The sequence below is a fragment of the Mesoplodon mirus genome (genome assembly GCF_964341445.2).
Source record: "Mesoplodon mirus genome assembly, chromosome: 3".
Classification (NCBI taxonomy): domain Eukaryota; kingdom Metazoa; phylum Chordata; class Mammalia; order Artiodactyla; family Ziphiidae; genus Mesoplodon; species Mesoplodon mirus.
The window spans coordinates 162298590-162313722 of NC_138978.1; the positions used below are offsets into that span (position 1 = coordinate 162298590).

At 39.8% G+C, this 15133-nt stretch overlaps 1 protein-coding gene across 3 annotated transcripts in view; it reads left to right on the forward strand.

Annotated features, from left to right (window-relative positions):
• Positions 1–15133, forward strand: part of ACBD6 (acyl-CoA binding domain containing 6) — a 227427-nt gene that overhangs the window by 186285 nt on the left and 26009 nt on the right. For all 3 annotated transcript variants that reach the window (XM_082616570.1, XM_082616572.1, XM_082616573.1), the window contains one exon: positions 11090–11120. In XM_082616570.1, the coding sequence (XP_082472696.1) occupies positions 11090–11120 (31 nt within the window). The remainder of the gene's footprint in view (positions 1–11089; positions 11121–15133) is intronic.

Sequence of the window (15133 nt, forward strand, 5' to 3'; positions counted from 1 at the left end):
GCAAACAACGATGAACAACACAATAAATGAAATTAAAAATTCTCTAGAAGGAATCAATAGCAGAATAACTGAGGCAGAAGAACAGATAAGTGACCTGGAAGATAAAATAGTGGAAATAACTACCACAGAGCAGAATAAAGGAAAAAGAATGGAAAGAATTGAGGACAGTCACTGAGAACTCTGGGACAACAGTAAACACACCAACATTCAAATTATAGGGGTCCCAGAAGAAGAAGAGAAAAAGAAAGGGAATGAGAAAATATTTGAAGAGATTATAGTTGAAAACTTCCCTAATATGGGAAAGGAAATAGTCAAGTCCAGGAAGCTCAGAGAGTCCCATACAGGATAAATCCAAGGAGAAATACACCAAGACACATATTAATCAAACTATCAAAAATTAAATACAAAGAAAAAATATAAAAAGCAACAATGGAAAAGCAACAAATAACGTACAAGGGAATCCTCATAAAGTTAACAGCTGATCTTTCAGCAGAAACTCTGCAACCCAGAAGGGACTGGCAGACATATTTAAAGTGATGAAAGGGAAAAACCTACAACCAAGATTACTCTACCCAGCAAGGATCTCATTCAGATTTGATGAAGAAATTAAAACCTTTACAGACAAGCAAAATCTGACAGAATTAAGCACCACCAAACCAGTTTTACAACAAATGCTAAAGGAACTTCTCTAGGCAGGAAACACAAAAGAAGGAAAAGACCTACAATAACAAACCCAAAACAATTAAGAAAATGGTAATAGGAACATACATGTTGATAATTACCTTAAATGTAAATGGATTAAATGCTCCAACCATAAGACCTAGACTGGCTGAATGGATACAAAAACAAGATCTGTATATATGCTATGTACAGGAGACCCACTTCAGACCTAGAGACACGTACAGACTAAAAGTGAGGGGATGGGGCTTCCCTGGTGGCACAGTGGTTGAGAGTCTGCCTGCCAATGCAGGGGACACGGGTTCGTGCCCCGGTCAGGGAGATCCCACATGCTGCGGAGCGGCTGGGCCCATGAGCCATGGCTGCTGGGCCTCCACATCTGGAGCCTGTGCTCCGCAACGGGAGAGGCCACAAGAGTGAGAGGCCTGCATACTGCAAAAATAAAAATAAAAATAAAAGTGAGGGGATGGAAAAAGATATTCCATGCAAATGGAAATCAAACTAAAGCTGGGGTAGCAATTTCTCATATCAGAAAAAAATAGGCTTTAAAATAAAGACTATTACAGGAGACAAAGAAGGACACTACATAATGATCAAGGGATCAATCCAAGAAGAACATATAACAATGTAAATATTTATGCACCCAACATAGGAGCACCTCAATACATAAGGCAAATGCTGACAGCCATAAAAGGGGAAATCGAAGAACACAATAATAGCGGGATTTTAACACCCCACTTTCACCAATGGACAGATCAACCAAAATGAAAATAAATAAGGAAGCACAAGCTTTAAATGATACATTAAACAAGTTGGACTTAATTGATATTTATAGGACATTCCATCCAAGAACAACGGGATACACTTTCTCCTCAAGTGCTCATGGAACATTCTCCAGGATAGATCACATCTTGGGTCACAAATCAAGCCTTGGTAAAGTTAAGAAAATTGAAAATGTATCAAGTACTTTTTCCAACCACAACACTATGAGACTAGATATCAATTACAGGAAAAAAAAACTGTAAAAAATACAAACACATGGAGGCTAAACAATATGCTACTAAATAACGAAGAGATCACCGAGGAAATCAAAAAATACCTGGAAACAAATGACAATGAAAACACGATGGCCCCAAACCTATGGGATACAGGAAAAGCAGTTCTAAGAGGGAAGTTTGTAGCAATACAATCCTACCTCAAGAAACAAGAAAAATCTCAAATAAACAACCTAAACTTACACCTAAAGCAATTAGAGAAGAACCAAAAAACCCCAAAGTTAGCAGAAGGAAAGAAATCATGAAGATCAGATCAGAAATAAATGAAAAAGAAATGAAGGAAACAGTAGCAAAGATCAATAAAACTAAAATCTGGTTCTTTGAGAAGATAAACAAAGTTGATAAACCATTAGCCAGATGCATCAAGAAAAAAGGGAGAAGACTCAAATCAATAGAATTAGAAGTGAAAAAGGAGAAGTAACCACTGACACAGCAGAAATACAAAGGATCATGAGAGATTACTACAAGCAACTCTATGCCAATAAAATGGACAACCTGGAAGAAGTGGACAGATTCTTAAAAAGCACAACCTTCCGAGACTGAACCAGGAAGAAAAAGAAAACATAAACAGACCAATCACAAGCACTGAAATTGAAATTGTGATTAAAAATCTTCCAACATACAAATGCCCAGGACCAGATGGATTCACGGGTGAATTCTATCAAACATTTAAGGAAGAGCTAACACCTATCCTTCTCAAACTCTTCCAAAATATAGCAGAGGGAGGAACATCCCCACATTCCTTCTAACAGGCCACCATCATGCTGATACCAAAACCAGACAAGATGTTACAAAAAAAGAAAACTACAGGCCAGTATCACTGAGGAACACAGATGCAAAAATCCCCAACAAACTACTAGCAAAAAGGATCCAGCAGCACATTAAAAGGAACATACACCATGATCAAGTGGGGTTTATCCCAGGAATGCAAGGATTCTTCAGTATATGTAAGTCAATCAATGTGATACACCATATTAACAAATTGAAGGATAGAAAGCATATAATAATCTCAATCGATGCAGAAAAAGCTTTCAACAAATTTCAGCACCCATTTATGATTAAAAACTCTCCAGAAAGTAGGCATAGAGGAAACTTACCTCACCATAATAAAGGTCACATATGACAAACACACAGCCAACATCGTTCTCAGTGGTGAAACACTGAAACGATTTCCACTAAGATCAGGAACAAGACAAGGTTGCCCACTCTAACCACTATTATTCAGCATAGTTTTGGAAGTTTTAGCTATAGCAATAATAGAAGAAAAAGAAATAAAAGGAATCCAAATCAGAAAAGAAGAAGTAAAACTGTCACTGTTTGCAGATGACATGATACTATACATAGAGAATCCTAAAGATGCTATCAGAAAACTACTAATCAATGAATTTGGTAAAGTAGAAGGATACAAAATTAATGCACAGAAATCTCTTGCATTCCTATACACTAATGATGAAAAATCTGAAAGAGAAAATAAGGAAACACTCCAATTTACCACTGCAACAAAGAGAATAAAATAGCTAGGAATAAACCTACCTAAGGAGACAAAAGACCTGTATGCAGAAAACTATAAGGCACCGTTGAAAGAAATTAAAGATGATACCAACAGATGGAGAGAAATACCATGTTCTTGGACTGGAAGAATCAACATTGTGAAAATGACTATACTACCCAAAGCAATCTACAGATTCAGTGCAGTCCCTTTTAAACTACCAATGGCATTTTTCACAGAACTAGAACAAGAAATGTCACAATTTGTACTGAAACACAAAAGACCCAGAATAGCCAAAGCAATCTTGAGAAAGAAAAAGGGAGCTGGAGGAATCAGGCTCCCTGACTTCAGACTATACTACAAAGCTACAGTAATCAAGACAGTATGGTACTGGCACAAAAACAAACACAGATCAATGGAACAGGATAGACAGCCCAGAGATAAACCCATGCACATATGGTCACCTTATCTTTGAAAAAGGAGGCAAGAATATACAGTGGAGAAAACACAGCCTCTTCAATAAGTGGTGCTGGGGAAACTGGACAGCTACATGTAAAAGAATGAAATTAGAACACTTCCTAACACCATACACAAAAATAAACTCCAAATGGATTAAAGACCTAAATGTAAGGCCAGACACTATAAAACTCTTAGAGGAAAACATAGGCAGAACACTCTGTGACATATATCACACGCAGCAAGATCCTTTTTGACCCACCTCCTAGGGAAATGGAAATAAAAACAAAAATAAACAAATGGGACCTACTGAAACTTAAAAGGTTTTGCACAGCAAAGGAAACCCTAAACAAGACAAAAAGAGAACCCTTAGAATGGGAGAAAATATTTGCAAATGAAGCAACTGACAAAGGATTAATCTCCAAAATATACAAGCAGCTCATGTAACTCAATATCAACAGAACAACCCAATCCAAAAATGGGCAGAGGGCTTCCCTGGCGGTGCAGTGGTTGAGAGTCTGCCTGCCGATGCAGGGGACATGGGTTCGTGCCCTGGTCTGGGAAGATCCCACATGCTGTGGAGCAGCTGGGCCCGTGAGCCATGGCCGCTGAGCCTGCGCGTCCGGAGCCTGTACTCCGTAACGGGAGAGCCCACAACAGAGGCCCGCGTACCACAAAAAAAAAAAAAAAAAAAAATGGGCAGAAGACCTAAAGAGACATTTCTCCCAAGAAGATATACAGATTGCCAACAAACACATGAAAGGATGCTCAACATCATTAATCATTAGAGAAGTCCAAACAAAAGTACAATGAGATATTATCTCACACCAGTCAGTATGGCCATCATCAAAAAATCTACAAACAATAAATTCTGGAGAGGGTGTGGAGAAAAGGGCACTCTTTTGCACTGTTGATGGGAATGTAACTTGATACAGCCACTATGGAGAACAGTGTGGAGGTTCCTTAAAAAACTAAAAACAGAACTACCATACGACCCAGCAATCCCACTACTGGGCATATGCCCTGAGAAAACCATAATTCAAAAAGAGTCATGTACCACAGTGTTCACTGCAGCACTATTTACAATAGCCAGGACTTGGAAGGAACCTAAGTGTCCATGAACAGATGAATGGATAAAGATGTGGCACATATATACAATGGAATATTACTCAGCCATAAAAAGAAAAGAAATTGGATTATTTGTTGTGAGGGGATGGACCTAGAGTCTCATACAGAGTGAAGTAAGTCAGAAAGAGAAAAACAAATACCGTAAGCTAACACATATATATGGAATCTAAAAAAAAATAATAATAATACCTAGGGGGCAGGACAGGAATAAAGATGCAGACATAGAGAATGGACTTGAGGACACGGGGAGGGGGAAAGGTAAGCTGAGACAAAGTGAGAGTGGCACTGACATATATACACTATCAAATATTAAATAGATAGCTAGTGGGAAGCGGCTGCATAGCGCAGGGAGATCAGCTCAGTGCTTTGTGACCTCCTAGAGGGACAGGATAGGGAGGGTGGGAGGGAGACGCAAGAGGGTGGCCTATGGGGATGTATATATATATATATAGCTGATTCACTTTGTTATTTAGCAGCAACTAACAACAATGTAAAGCAATTATACTCCTATAAAGATGTTAAAAAAATAATTTACACTACTTAAGTGTTCAAAAGTCCCCAAGCTAAGAAATCAACGTAGGGATATCAGACTGCTAATATCTCCATAGTGTCTGGCAGAAACAAAAGCAAAATCATTCTGGAGGGACAGAATCTCAATCCAGAGAATATAGCACAGAATTTTTCACAGATAAAACCCCACTTAAAATGAATTTACAGTCTAAAATTATAAAGCACACAGGAAGCAATCAATAATACTCAAATCTCAGGCAGCACCACAAATATCACATGCAGCACCACCTGCTTCCTCTCCCTGAGCTCAAATAAAAGAAATTTAGGGACCATAGGTCTACTTAAAATGGTTAAGTATATCAAAGATGACCTTTAAAATAGGAGAAAAGAGCAAAACACCATAAGGTTGGAGGATAGTTTTCAAGCAGAGTGAAGAGCATTTACAGCTGTGGGAGTCCAGATAGGTATTCTTACTGGGAATCAGCAGTCACAAAATTGGGAGGAAGATGACCAAGGCTTGGGTCACAAATTGCCTTGAGTTCTATATTAGGACTCTTGTTTGCAAGTGACAAAAAGATCACATTTGCCTAGAGGGTATTTTGTTGTTTGCTCACCTAACCAAGGAAGGCAAGGACATACCTGGAATGACAAGAACCAGAGACACACTCTCTCTGGATCTTTCACCACTACTTTCTTCTTTGTGGATACTTCATTCTCTCCTACCGCAGACCAGTTTTCTCCAAAAAGTGGAGAACAGTGCTACTTGTATAGGTTTTTGGCCCACATCTTTTACTTTTTTTCTTTTATAAAAAATTGTGTTAAGATATACATGAGAAAATTAACTAAGCATTTTTAGGTGCACAGGTCAGTGGCATTAAGTACATTCACATTGTATGCAACCATCACCACTACCCATCTCCAGAACGTTTTCATCATCCCATACTGAAACTCTGTACCCACTGAACAATAACTCCCCATTCCTCCCTCCCTCCAGCCCCTGGTAACCACTATTCTATTTCTGTCTCTCTGAATTTGACTTCTCTAAGCACTTCATATAAGTGGAATGATACAATATTTATCTTTTTGTATCTCTTTATTCACTACACCATTTTCTTTTGACCAGAGAGCAAAAGACCTTCTCTGCATACACACTTCTGTCTCCTAGCTCCATTTTTTTAAATCCTGAGAGAAAACTCTAATTGATTTGGCTTGAGTGACTTGCTTACTTTTAGTCCAGGAGGATGATGGATGCTATGATTTGCTCAGCTTGTGTTCCATGGCTACCCTAGACTCTTCCTCAACTGTCTATGTGTACATATCTTCTCATAAAGTTCTTCCTTGTTCTTTCTACCTAAAATAGCATCCCACATCACGCTAGACTCTATTATGCCTTTTTTTTTCAGAGCACATATCACTACCTATTATAGGATAGATTTATTTGCTTACTACTTCACCTATCACTAGAATGTAAGATTTATAACATGAGAGACCTCTGTTTTTGTCACCTTTTTATTCCCAGTACCTAGAACAGTGCCTGGGCCATAGTAGGAGCTCAATAAACATTTTTAATTAATTAGTTGGAAGTTGGGGTGGAGATAGAGATTTAGTATTCATTGGTCAAAGTGACTAAAATAAATTAAGTATGCTTCCACCTCTCTAGTGAAGATAAGCAATTACAAATAGAATGAAACTGAACTTTGAGTATATATGAACACAGTGATTAAACAAGAAAGTTATGCACAAATAGCAAGAGAACTAGTTTCTAAAGAGGATAATTGTGGAAAATATAACCTTGCATGATGGATGCATGAGTTAGAGTCCTGAAACTGCAATAGATTAAACTCTGAAACTGCTTTCTGTTGCCGGGCGTTTAAGCTATAAATGTGAATGTATAAACCCATCAGATGTGTGTACCCATACACACACACACACACACACACACACACACTTTTACAGATTAACTCTGTAAACTAGCAAAGCAGATATGAGTCTAAAGCCATAATGGGCAGTGCAGTTCTTTCAAAACTGCCCTTGGCCATAGTCAGGCAAGGCAAGTCCATATACTCTGGAGTACAACACTGTTGTGCTGCCCCACATAATCATCTCTTCAATCCTGTTTACTGTAGCTGCCTCAGCTCTCTTCTCTTACCTGCCCTTAACCTCAAGGGCAGGGCAAGGCAGAGAGGAGCTGGGAGCAAAGTAGGGGCTGTATCGAAAAACAAAAAAGTAGTAGGCAAAAATTATCTCTTCCTGACTTCTTGATGCTGCTTTCCATCTTTTACTCCCCTTAGAGTTTATTATTATCCTTATGATGTTTAATGGGCATCCCAAATGTAGCCACTGTTGCACCTCAGACGAGTCTACCCTACTCACGGGGTTCTTCAAAATTACTTCTTTCATATCTCCTCCCACCCACCCACCCCTCACCTCCAAATCCAATGAGAACTCTTATTCCCTGGTAGGAAACAGTTTAATTAAACTGTATTGCCTCAAAGTTGTTTCCCTACCCCCACCAGCTGTTATCCCTGCCAAGCTTCTCTAGGTGTTAAAAAGCCCTTAAGGCATGACTTTTTTCTTACTACCTGTCTGAACCAGAAAATAAGCTCTCTGTGACAGCTTTTTGCTTTTCTTCGTAGGAGATTAAATAGAAAGAACCACACCCAAAACCTTCTGGGAGCCAACTGCCACATTCAGCTTTTAGGAAATGGGAAAGGTAGATATGGCTTGTCCAAGAGTAGTTGATTTAAATCATAATACCACCCTGTCTCAGTTATTCACAATAATAGTTAATCATTTATTTTTAATTACCAGGGGCTTAATAATGGCCATGCACATACTAAATACATATCAACCAAACTACTAAATTCTACTTTTCACCTGTACTTAATCCTGAGTATGTGTTGCTCATGTAATGTGATCACCTGCTCTCAGCTTAAGAAATATCTTTGCTCAGATGGAAAGATATACCATGTTCTTGGATTGGAAGAATCAACATTGTGAAAATGACTATAATACCCAAGGCAATCTACAAGTTCAATGCAATCCCTATCAAATTACCAATAATAGCATTTTTCACAGAACTAGAACAAAAAAGTTTTAAATTTGTACAGAAACACAAAAGACCCTGAATAGCCAAAGCAATCCTGAGAAAGAAAAACAGAGCTGGAGGAATCAGGCTCCCTGACTTCAGACTGTACTACAAAGCTACAGTAATCAAAACAGTATGGTACTGGCATAAAAACAGAAATATAGATCAGTGGAACAGGATAGAAAGCCCAGAAATAAACCCACACAGCTGTGGTCAATCTATGACAAAGGAGGAAAGAATATACAATGGAGAAAAGACAATCTCTTCAATAAATGGTGCTGGGAAAACTGGACAGCTACATGTAAAAGAATGAAATTAAAACACTCCCTAACACCACACACAAAAATAAACTCAAGATGGATTAAAGACCTAAATGTAAGACCGGATACTACAGAACTCTTAGAGGAAAACATAGGCAGAACACTCTTTGACATAAGCTGCAGCAATATCTTTTTGGATCCACCTCCTAGAGTAATGAAAATAAAAACAAAAATAAACAAATGGGACCTAATTAAACTCAAAAGCTTCCGCACAGCAAAGAAAGCCATAAACAAAATGAAAAGACAACCCACAGGATAGGAGAAAATATTTGCAAATGAAGCAACCGACCAAGGATTAATCTCCAAATTTTACAAACAGCTCATTCAGCTCAATATCAAAAAAAAAAAAAAAAACCAACCAAACAGTGGGCAGAAGATCTAAATAGACATTTCTCTAAAGAAAGACATACAGGGGCTTCCCTGGTGGCGCAGTGGTTGAGAGTCTGCCTGCCGATGCAGGGGACACGGGTTCATGCCCCGGTCCGGGAAGATCCCACATGCCGCGGAGCGGCTGGGCCCGTGAGCCATGGCCGCTGAGCCTGCGCATCCGGAGCCTGTGCTCCTCAATGGGAGAGGCCACAACAGTGAGAGGCCCACGTACCGCAAAAAAAAAAAAAAAAAAAAAAAAGACATACAGATGGCCAAAAAGCACATGAAAAGATGCTCAACATGGCTAATCATTAGAGAAATGCAAGTCAAAACTACAATGAGGAATCACCTCACATCAGTCAGAATGGCCATCATCAAAAGTCTACAAACAATAAATTCTGGAGAGGGTGTGGAGAAAAGGGGACCCCTCCTACACTTCTGGTGGGAAGGTAAACTGGTACAACCACTATGGAGAGCAGTGTGGAGGTGCCTTAAAAAACTAAGAACAGAGCTACCATATGATCCAGCAATCCCAGTCCTGGGCATATATCTGGAGAAAACCATGGTTTGAAAGGATACATGCACCCCAGTGTTCATTGCAGCACTGTTTACAGTAGCCAAGACACAGAAGCAACCTAAGCGTACATCGACAGAGGAATGGATAGAGAAGATGTAGTACATATATACAATGGAATATTAGCCATAAGAAATGAAGGAAATAGGGCTTCCCTGGTAGCACAGTGGTTGGGAGTCCACCTGCCAATGCAGGGGACACGGGTTCGTGCCCCGGTCCGGGAGGATCCCACGTGCCATGGAGCGGCTGGGCCCGTGAGCCATGGCCGCTGAGCCTGCGCATCCAGAGCCTGTGCTCCGCAGCGGGAGAGGCCACAACGGTGAGTGGCCCGCGTACCGCAAAAATTAAAAATAAAGAAATAATGCCATTTGCAGCAACATGGATGGACCTAGAGATTATCATACTAAATGAAGTCAGAGAAAGACAAATATCATATGTTATAACTTATATGTGGAATCCAAAAAATGATACAAATGAACTTATTTACAAAACAGAACAGACTCAGAGATTTCAAAAACTTATGTTTACCTAAGGGGAGAGGCAGGGGGAGGGATAAATTAGGAGTTTGAGATTAACATAGACACACTACTATATATAAAATAGATAACCAACAAGGACCTGCTGTATAGCACAGAGAACTGTACTCAATATTCTATAATAACCTATATGGGAAAAGAATCTGAAAAACAATAGATGTAGGTATACATATGACTGAATCACTTCACAGTACACCTGAAACTAACAACATTGTAAATCAACTATACTCCAATATAAAATAAAAATTAAGTTAAAAGAAAGAAATAGCATTGCTAAAAAAGACTTATCTGTGCTATAACTAGTTTATATAGTTAGAGTATCTTGGTTTTAAAGGAATAAAAAATTAACTGAACAGTTGGAGTTTCCTGAGTATATGTGGGAACTTTTGTCTTTAACAACTTGTAGGACTTTGTGTGCCTTGAAATCGCATTTCTTTATGATATTTGATATGATTGGGAAACCTAGTGTTATAAGCCTGGAATCAGTGAATCTTTGAAAAGGGATTAAAAAGCTACTAACTCTTACTGTAAATCATAGACTTCTTAGATAGCTTTTGGGAATGTGCTTAGAAAAAACCACTATAATACTAGCAAGATAAGTGATATACAGAGTCCATTTTTCTGCCACTAACTGCAGATCTGGTCATCCTGTCACTCTAATTGTAGCTGCTGCAGTGTACAAGTCACCATTCAGCACTCTCCTTTTCTCCTAGATGGAGAGTTTGGTCAAAAGTTACTGTGAGGCTCAAAGAACTGACTTCTTTTCCTGTATCTGTTAAACCTGTGGAACTTTGGTATATCATCATATATATTGGCTGTAGCTTATGTACCTTCATACTTTTGCAATAACTTAGGTTCTAAAATATACTGTTTGTTTCTTTTATAGGACAATGAAGGTCAAACAGCTCTACATTATGGTAAGATGCTTTTAAATTATTACTAATTATATTTGACTTTTCTCTGTTTGTTTATCTCAGTTTTGTCCAGCCCAACATAGTGCTTAAAAAAATGCCTAGCCACTAGCAGAAATACAGTAACTAAAAATAAAAAGAAAAAAAACAGATTAATAACCTGTAAAGTTGGAGATATGTTAAAATTCTTATGGACACATTCACAGTAAATTGAGTATTTCTATACAATCAACAGAAATGGAGGCTCCTCCAATCCCCTTTTGAAAATTTTCTATTTCATTCTTGCTACTGTCAGTGACAAGTAAGATGCTAATCACTGTCACTTAGGGGCTAGATTCTCTCCTATAAGAAATGCTTTCTTGTGGCCCCCACTCACTGCAACTGAAGAAAGCCCGCGTGCAGCAACGAAGACCCAACACAGCCAAAAATAAAATAAAATAAAATAATTTATTAAAAAATATATATACATATCAGTAAGAATTTATAATCCTGGGCCATTAGTAGGGAAGACAATAAAATTTTCTACCAAAAATAATGCTTTCTTGATGTAGCTGAAGTGAAGAAAAATAGATTTTATTTTTTAACTTATTTCCCCTATTAACTGATTAGCGTGGTTAACTAATCTTCACTTAAGTAATCTGTAAAATAGAGGATAATCTGTAATGGAAATAATATGGCTCTCAAAGAGCTACTGGGTAATTTCAGTGAGATAAAAGATATTGAAGTATTTTGTAAACTGTAAAGTACCGAAAAAGTGTTGTTACTTTTAATCTATTTGGGTGTGAATATGGTTGAATAAAAGACAGCCATCAATATTTAAACCAGAATATATCAAGAACATCTCCCAGGGGCTTCCCTGGTGGCGCAGTGGTTGAGAGTCCGCCTACCGATGCAGGGGACACGGGTTCGTGTCCCGGTCCGGCAAGATCTCACATGCCGCAGAGCGGCTGGGCCCGTGAGCCATGGCCGCTGAGCCTGCGCATCCAGAGCCTGTGCTCCGCAACGGGAGAGGCCACAACAGTGAGAGGCCCGCATACCACAAAAAAAAAAAAAAAAAGAACATCTCCCAGTCAGTAAGAAAGACAATCAGGGCTTCCCTGGTGGTGCAGTGGTTAAGAACCTGCCTGCCAACACAGGGGACATGGGTTTGAGCCCTGGTCCAGGAAGATCCCACATGCTGCAGAGCAACTAAGCCCATGCGCCACAACTACTGAGCCTGTGCTCTAGAGCCCACAAGCCACAACTACTGAGCCCGTGCACCACAACTACTGAAACCCGCGCCTAGAGCCCATGCTCCACAACAAGGAAAGCTACTGCAATGAGAAGCCTGCGCACCACAACGAAGAGTAGCCCACGCTCACCACAACTAGAGAAAGCCCATGTGCAGCAATGAAGACCCAACACAGCCAAAAATAAATAAATAAAATAAATAAATTTATTTTAAAAAAAGACAATCAAATGGAAAAAATAGACTCCTAAAAACAGATAGTCAGCTCACATATGGGAAGAGCCAAATAACCGATAAACAAGATGCTCACCTTCACCAATAACTTTAAGAACTATGAATACTCTGATATTGTACTCTGCTTGCAGACTAACAAATTAGCTTGATACAGTCTTATGGATGCTGGCAAAAGACACACAATTCGGGGCTTCCCTGGTGGCACAGTGGTTGAGAGTCCGCCTGCCGATGCAGGGGACACAGGTTTGTGCCCCGGTCCAGGAAGATCCCACATGCCGCGGAGCGGCTGGACCCGTGAGCCATGGCCGCTGAGCCTGCGCGTCCGGAGCCTGTGCTCCGCAACCGGAGAGGCCACAGCAGTGAGAGGCCCACGTACCGCAAAAAAACAAAAACAAACAAAAAAAAACCACACAACTCATGGATCAGAGACAAAAGACTACTATTCACAGCATAGCAAGCAGCATGTGCTTTGTGTTTGTGTTATTTCCCCTTGAGTCCCACAGGAGCTATGAAGAAAAGCCCAGGTAGGTCCTGCACACATAGCGTGTCATAGCTTAGAAATTCTAAGCTTAGGGAACTCTAGTCTTTTATAATAAGCTGCCAGAAGACCTGCTCAACCTTTGCTCTGGAGAACACATATGTTTATTATACTGGACAATAAACAAACCTGCCTTCCACTCTGGAAAGAAACAGTACCTCTGTTGTTGAAGGCTGTTCACTATATAAACATTTTTGGAAAGATAGTCCAGAATAAAAGCTGTCATTACCTCTGTTCACAAGGGGTGCAGAAACATGAGAGTTCCTTGGAGAATTGTCTCCCAACGATAATCAGGGAATGCAGTTTAACACATTTAGATATAACTTCACACAGATTGGCAACATATAAACATTTACAAAGATTAGTATTAGGATGTAGAGGAACAAGAGCTCTCGTACATTGCTGTTGGGAGTGTCAACTGTTGCAATCACTTTGGAGATGAATTTGGCAAAGTCTAGTGAAGTTGAAGGTACACATACCATACAATCCAGCAATTTCACTTCTAGTATATCCCTAGAAATACTCCCCAAAATGTATATAATGAGACATAATTAAGAACATGTATTGCAGCATTACTTGTAATAGCCAAAAACTTGTTTTATTAGCCTTTATATTCCTCTGTATTCTGTACTTAAAATAGTTAATTTAAATTGCATATGTATACACACATATATGCATACATGTATATTCTGTGTTACCAAATGCCTTTGAAAGGTGTGCCATTAAAAATGTGCATATTCAGGACTCCCCTGGTGGCGCGGTGCTTAAGAATCCGCCTGCCAATGCAGGGGATATGGGTTCAATCCCTGGTCTGGGAAGATCCCACATGCTGCGGAGCAGCTAAGCCCGTGCTACACAAATACTGAGCCTGCTCTCTAGAGCCCATGAGCCACAACTACTGAGCCCATGTGCTGCAACTACTGAAGCCAGCGCGCCTAGAGCCCGTGCTCCGCAACAAGAAGCCACCAGAATGAGAAGCCCACGCACCGCGACAAAGAGTAGCCCCCACTCGCCGCAACTAGAGAAAGCCCGCATGCAGCAACAAAGACCCAAGGCAGCCAAAAAAAAAAAAAAAAAAAAAAGCATATCTATCACAGTATACAGGTAATCACTAGGCTCCTTTCTATAAACAGCCCTCTGAAGTAATTATTGTTTTCCCTAGTTTATAAATGAGGAAATCAAAACTCAAAGAAGTTAATAAACTTACCTAAGGGAGCCAGAGATTCAAACCCATATCTCTAGATTTACCAGGAAAGGAGAGAAAAACAAATGCCTTCCCCTGCCTCCTTCCACAGCACTCACATCTCTCACTCTGCAAAGGTGTTTATAGAATTCTGTCAGATAGCTCCTCTGACATCACCAAGTGCTGGCTACTCTTAACTCTAATTTTCGACCCAGGAAAAAAACGTTTCTTAGCTACCTCCCTAGCTGTCTGAACTTGGTGTAAGTCAAACAACCACAGATAATCTGAAAGGGAAAAAAGGAAACTCTTCAACAGTGGTTGTGAGGCCCTCAGCATAAAATTCAGGGCTGCGCCTTCTTCCTGATGCCTGGCTTCAAGAAGCCAGGCAAACTTTTTATTTCAATATACGTGCCATAAGGTCCAGAGTTCACTGCTCGGTTTAGAAAGACAACTCTGCCAATGCAACCACGTGCTGTGCTAACTCAGTTCTTATCTTCATTCCCTCATTCCTTCTTTCATCCACTCATTAGACATTTTTCAGTGCCTTCTCTGTGGCATGTTTTGTGTTTTCCTTTCATTACTTCATCCAGAAACTGTAGAAACAGTTAAACCAGACTAAATATGCCCTTGAGAATGTAGATGAGTCACTCTGTCATCCCTAGTTAACCGTTAGGGGTGAATGCCTTTACAGATGTGGGAATGTGTCCATTTAAGTTTGATATGTGTAAACTTCATTTCTGTATAGCAGCAGGGTTGGGAATTTTTTGGCTGCACTCTGCGGCGTGTGGGATCTTAGTTCCCTGACCAGGGATCAAACCCACGCCCCCTGCATTAGA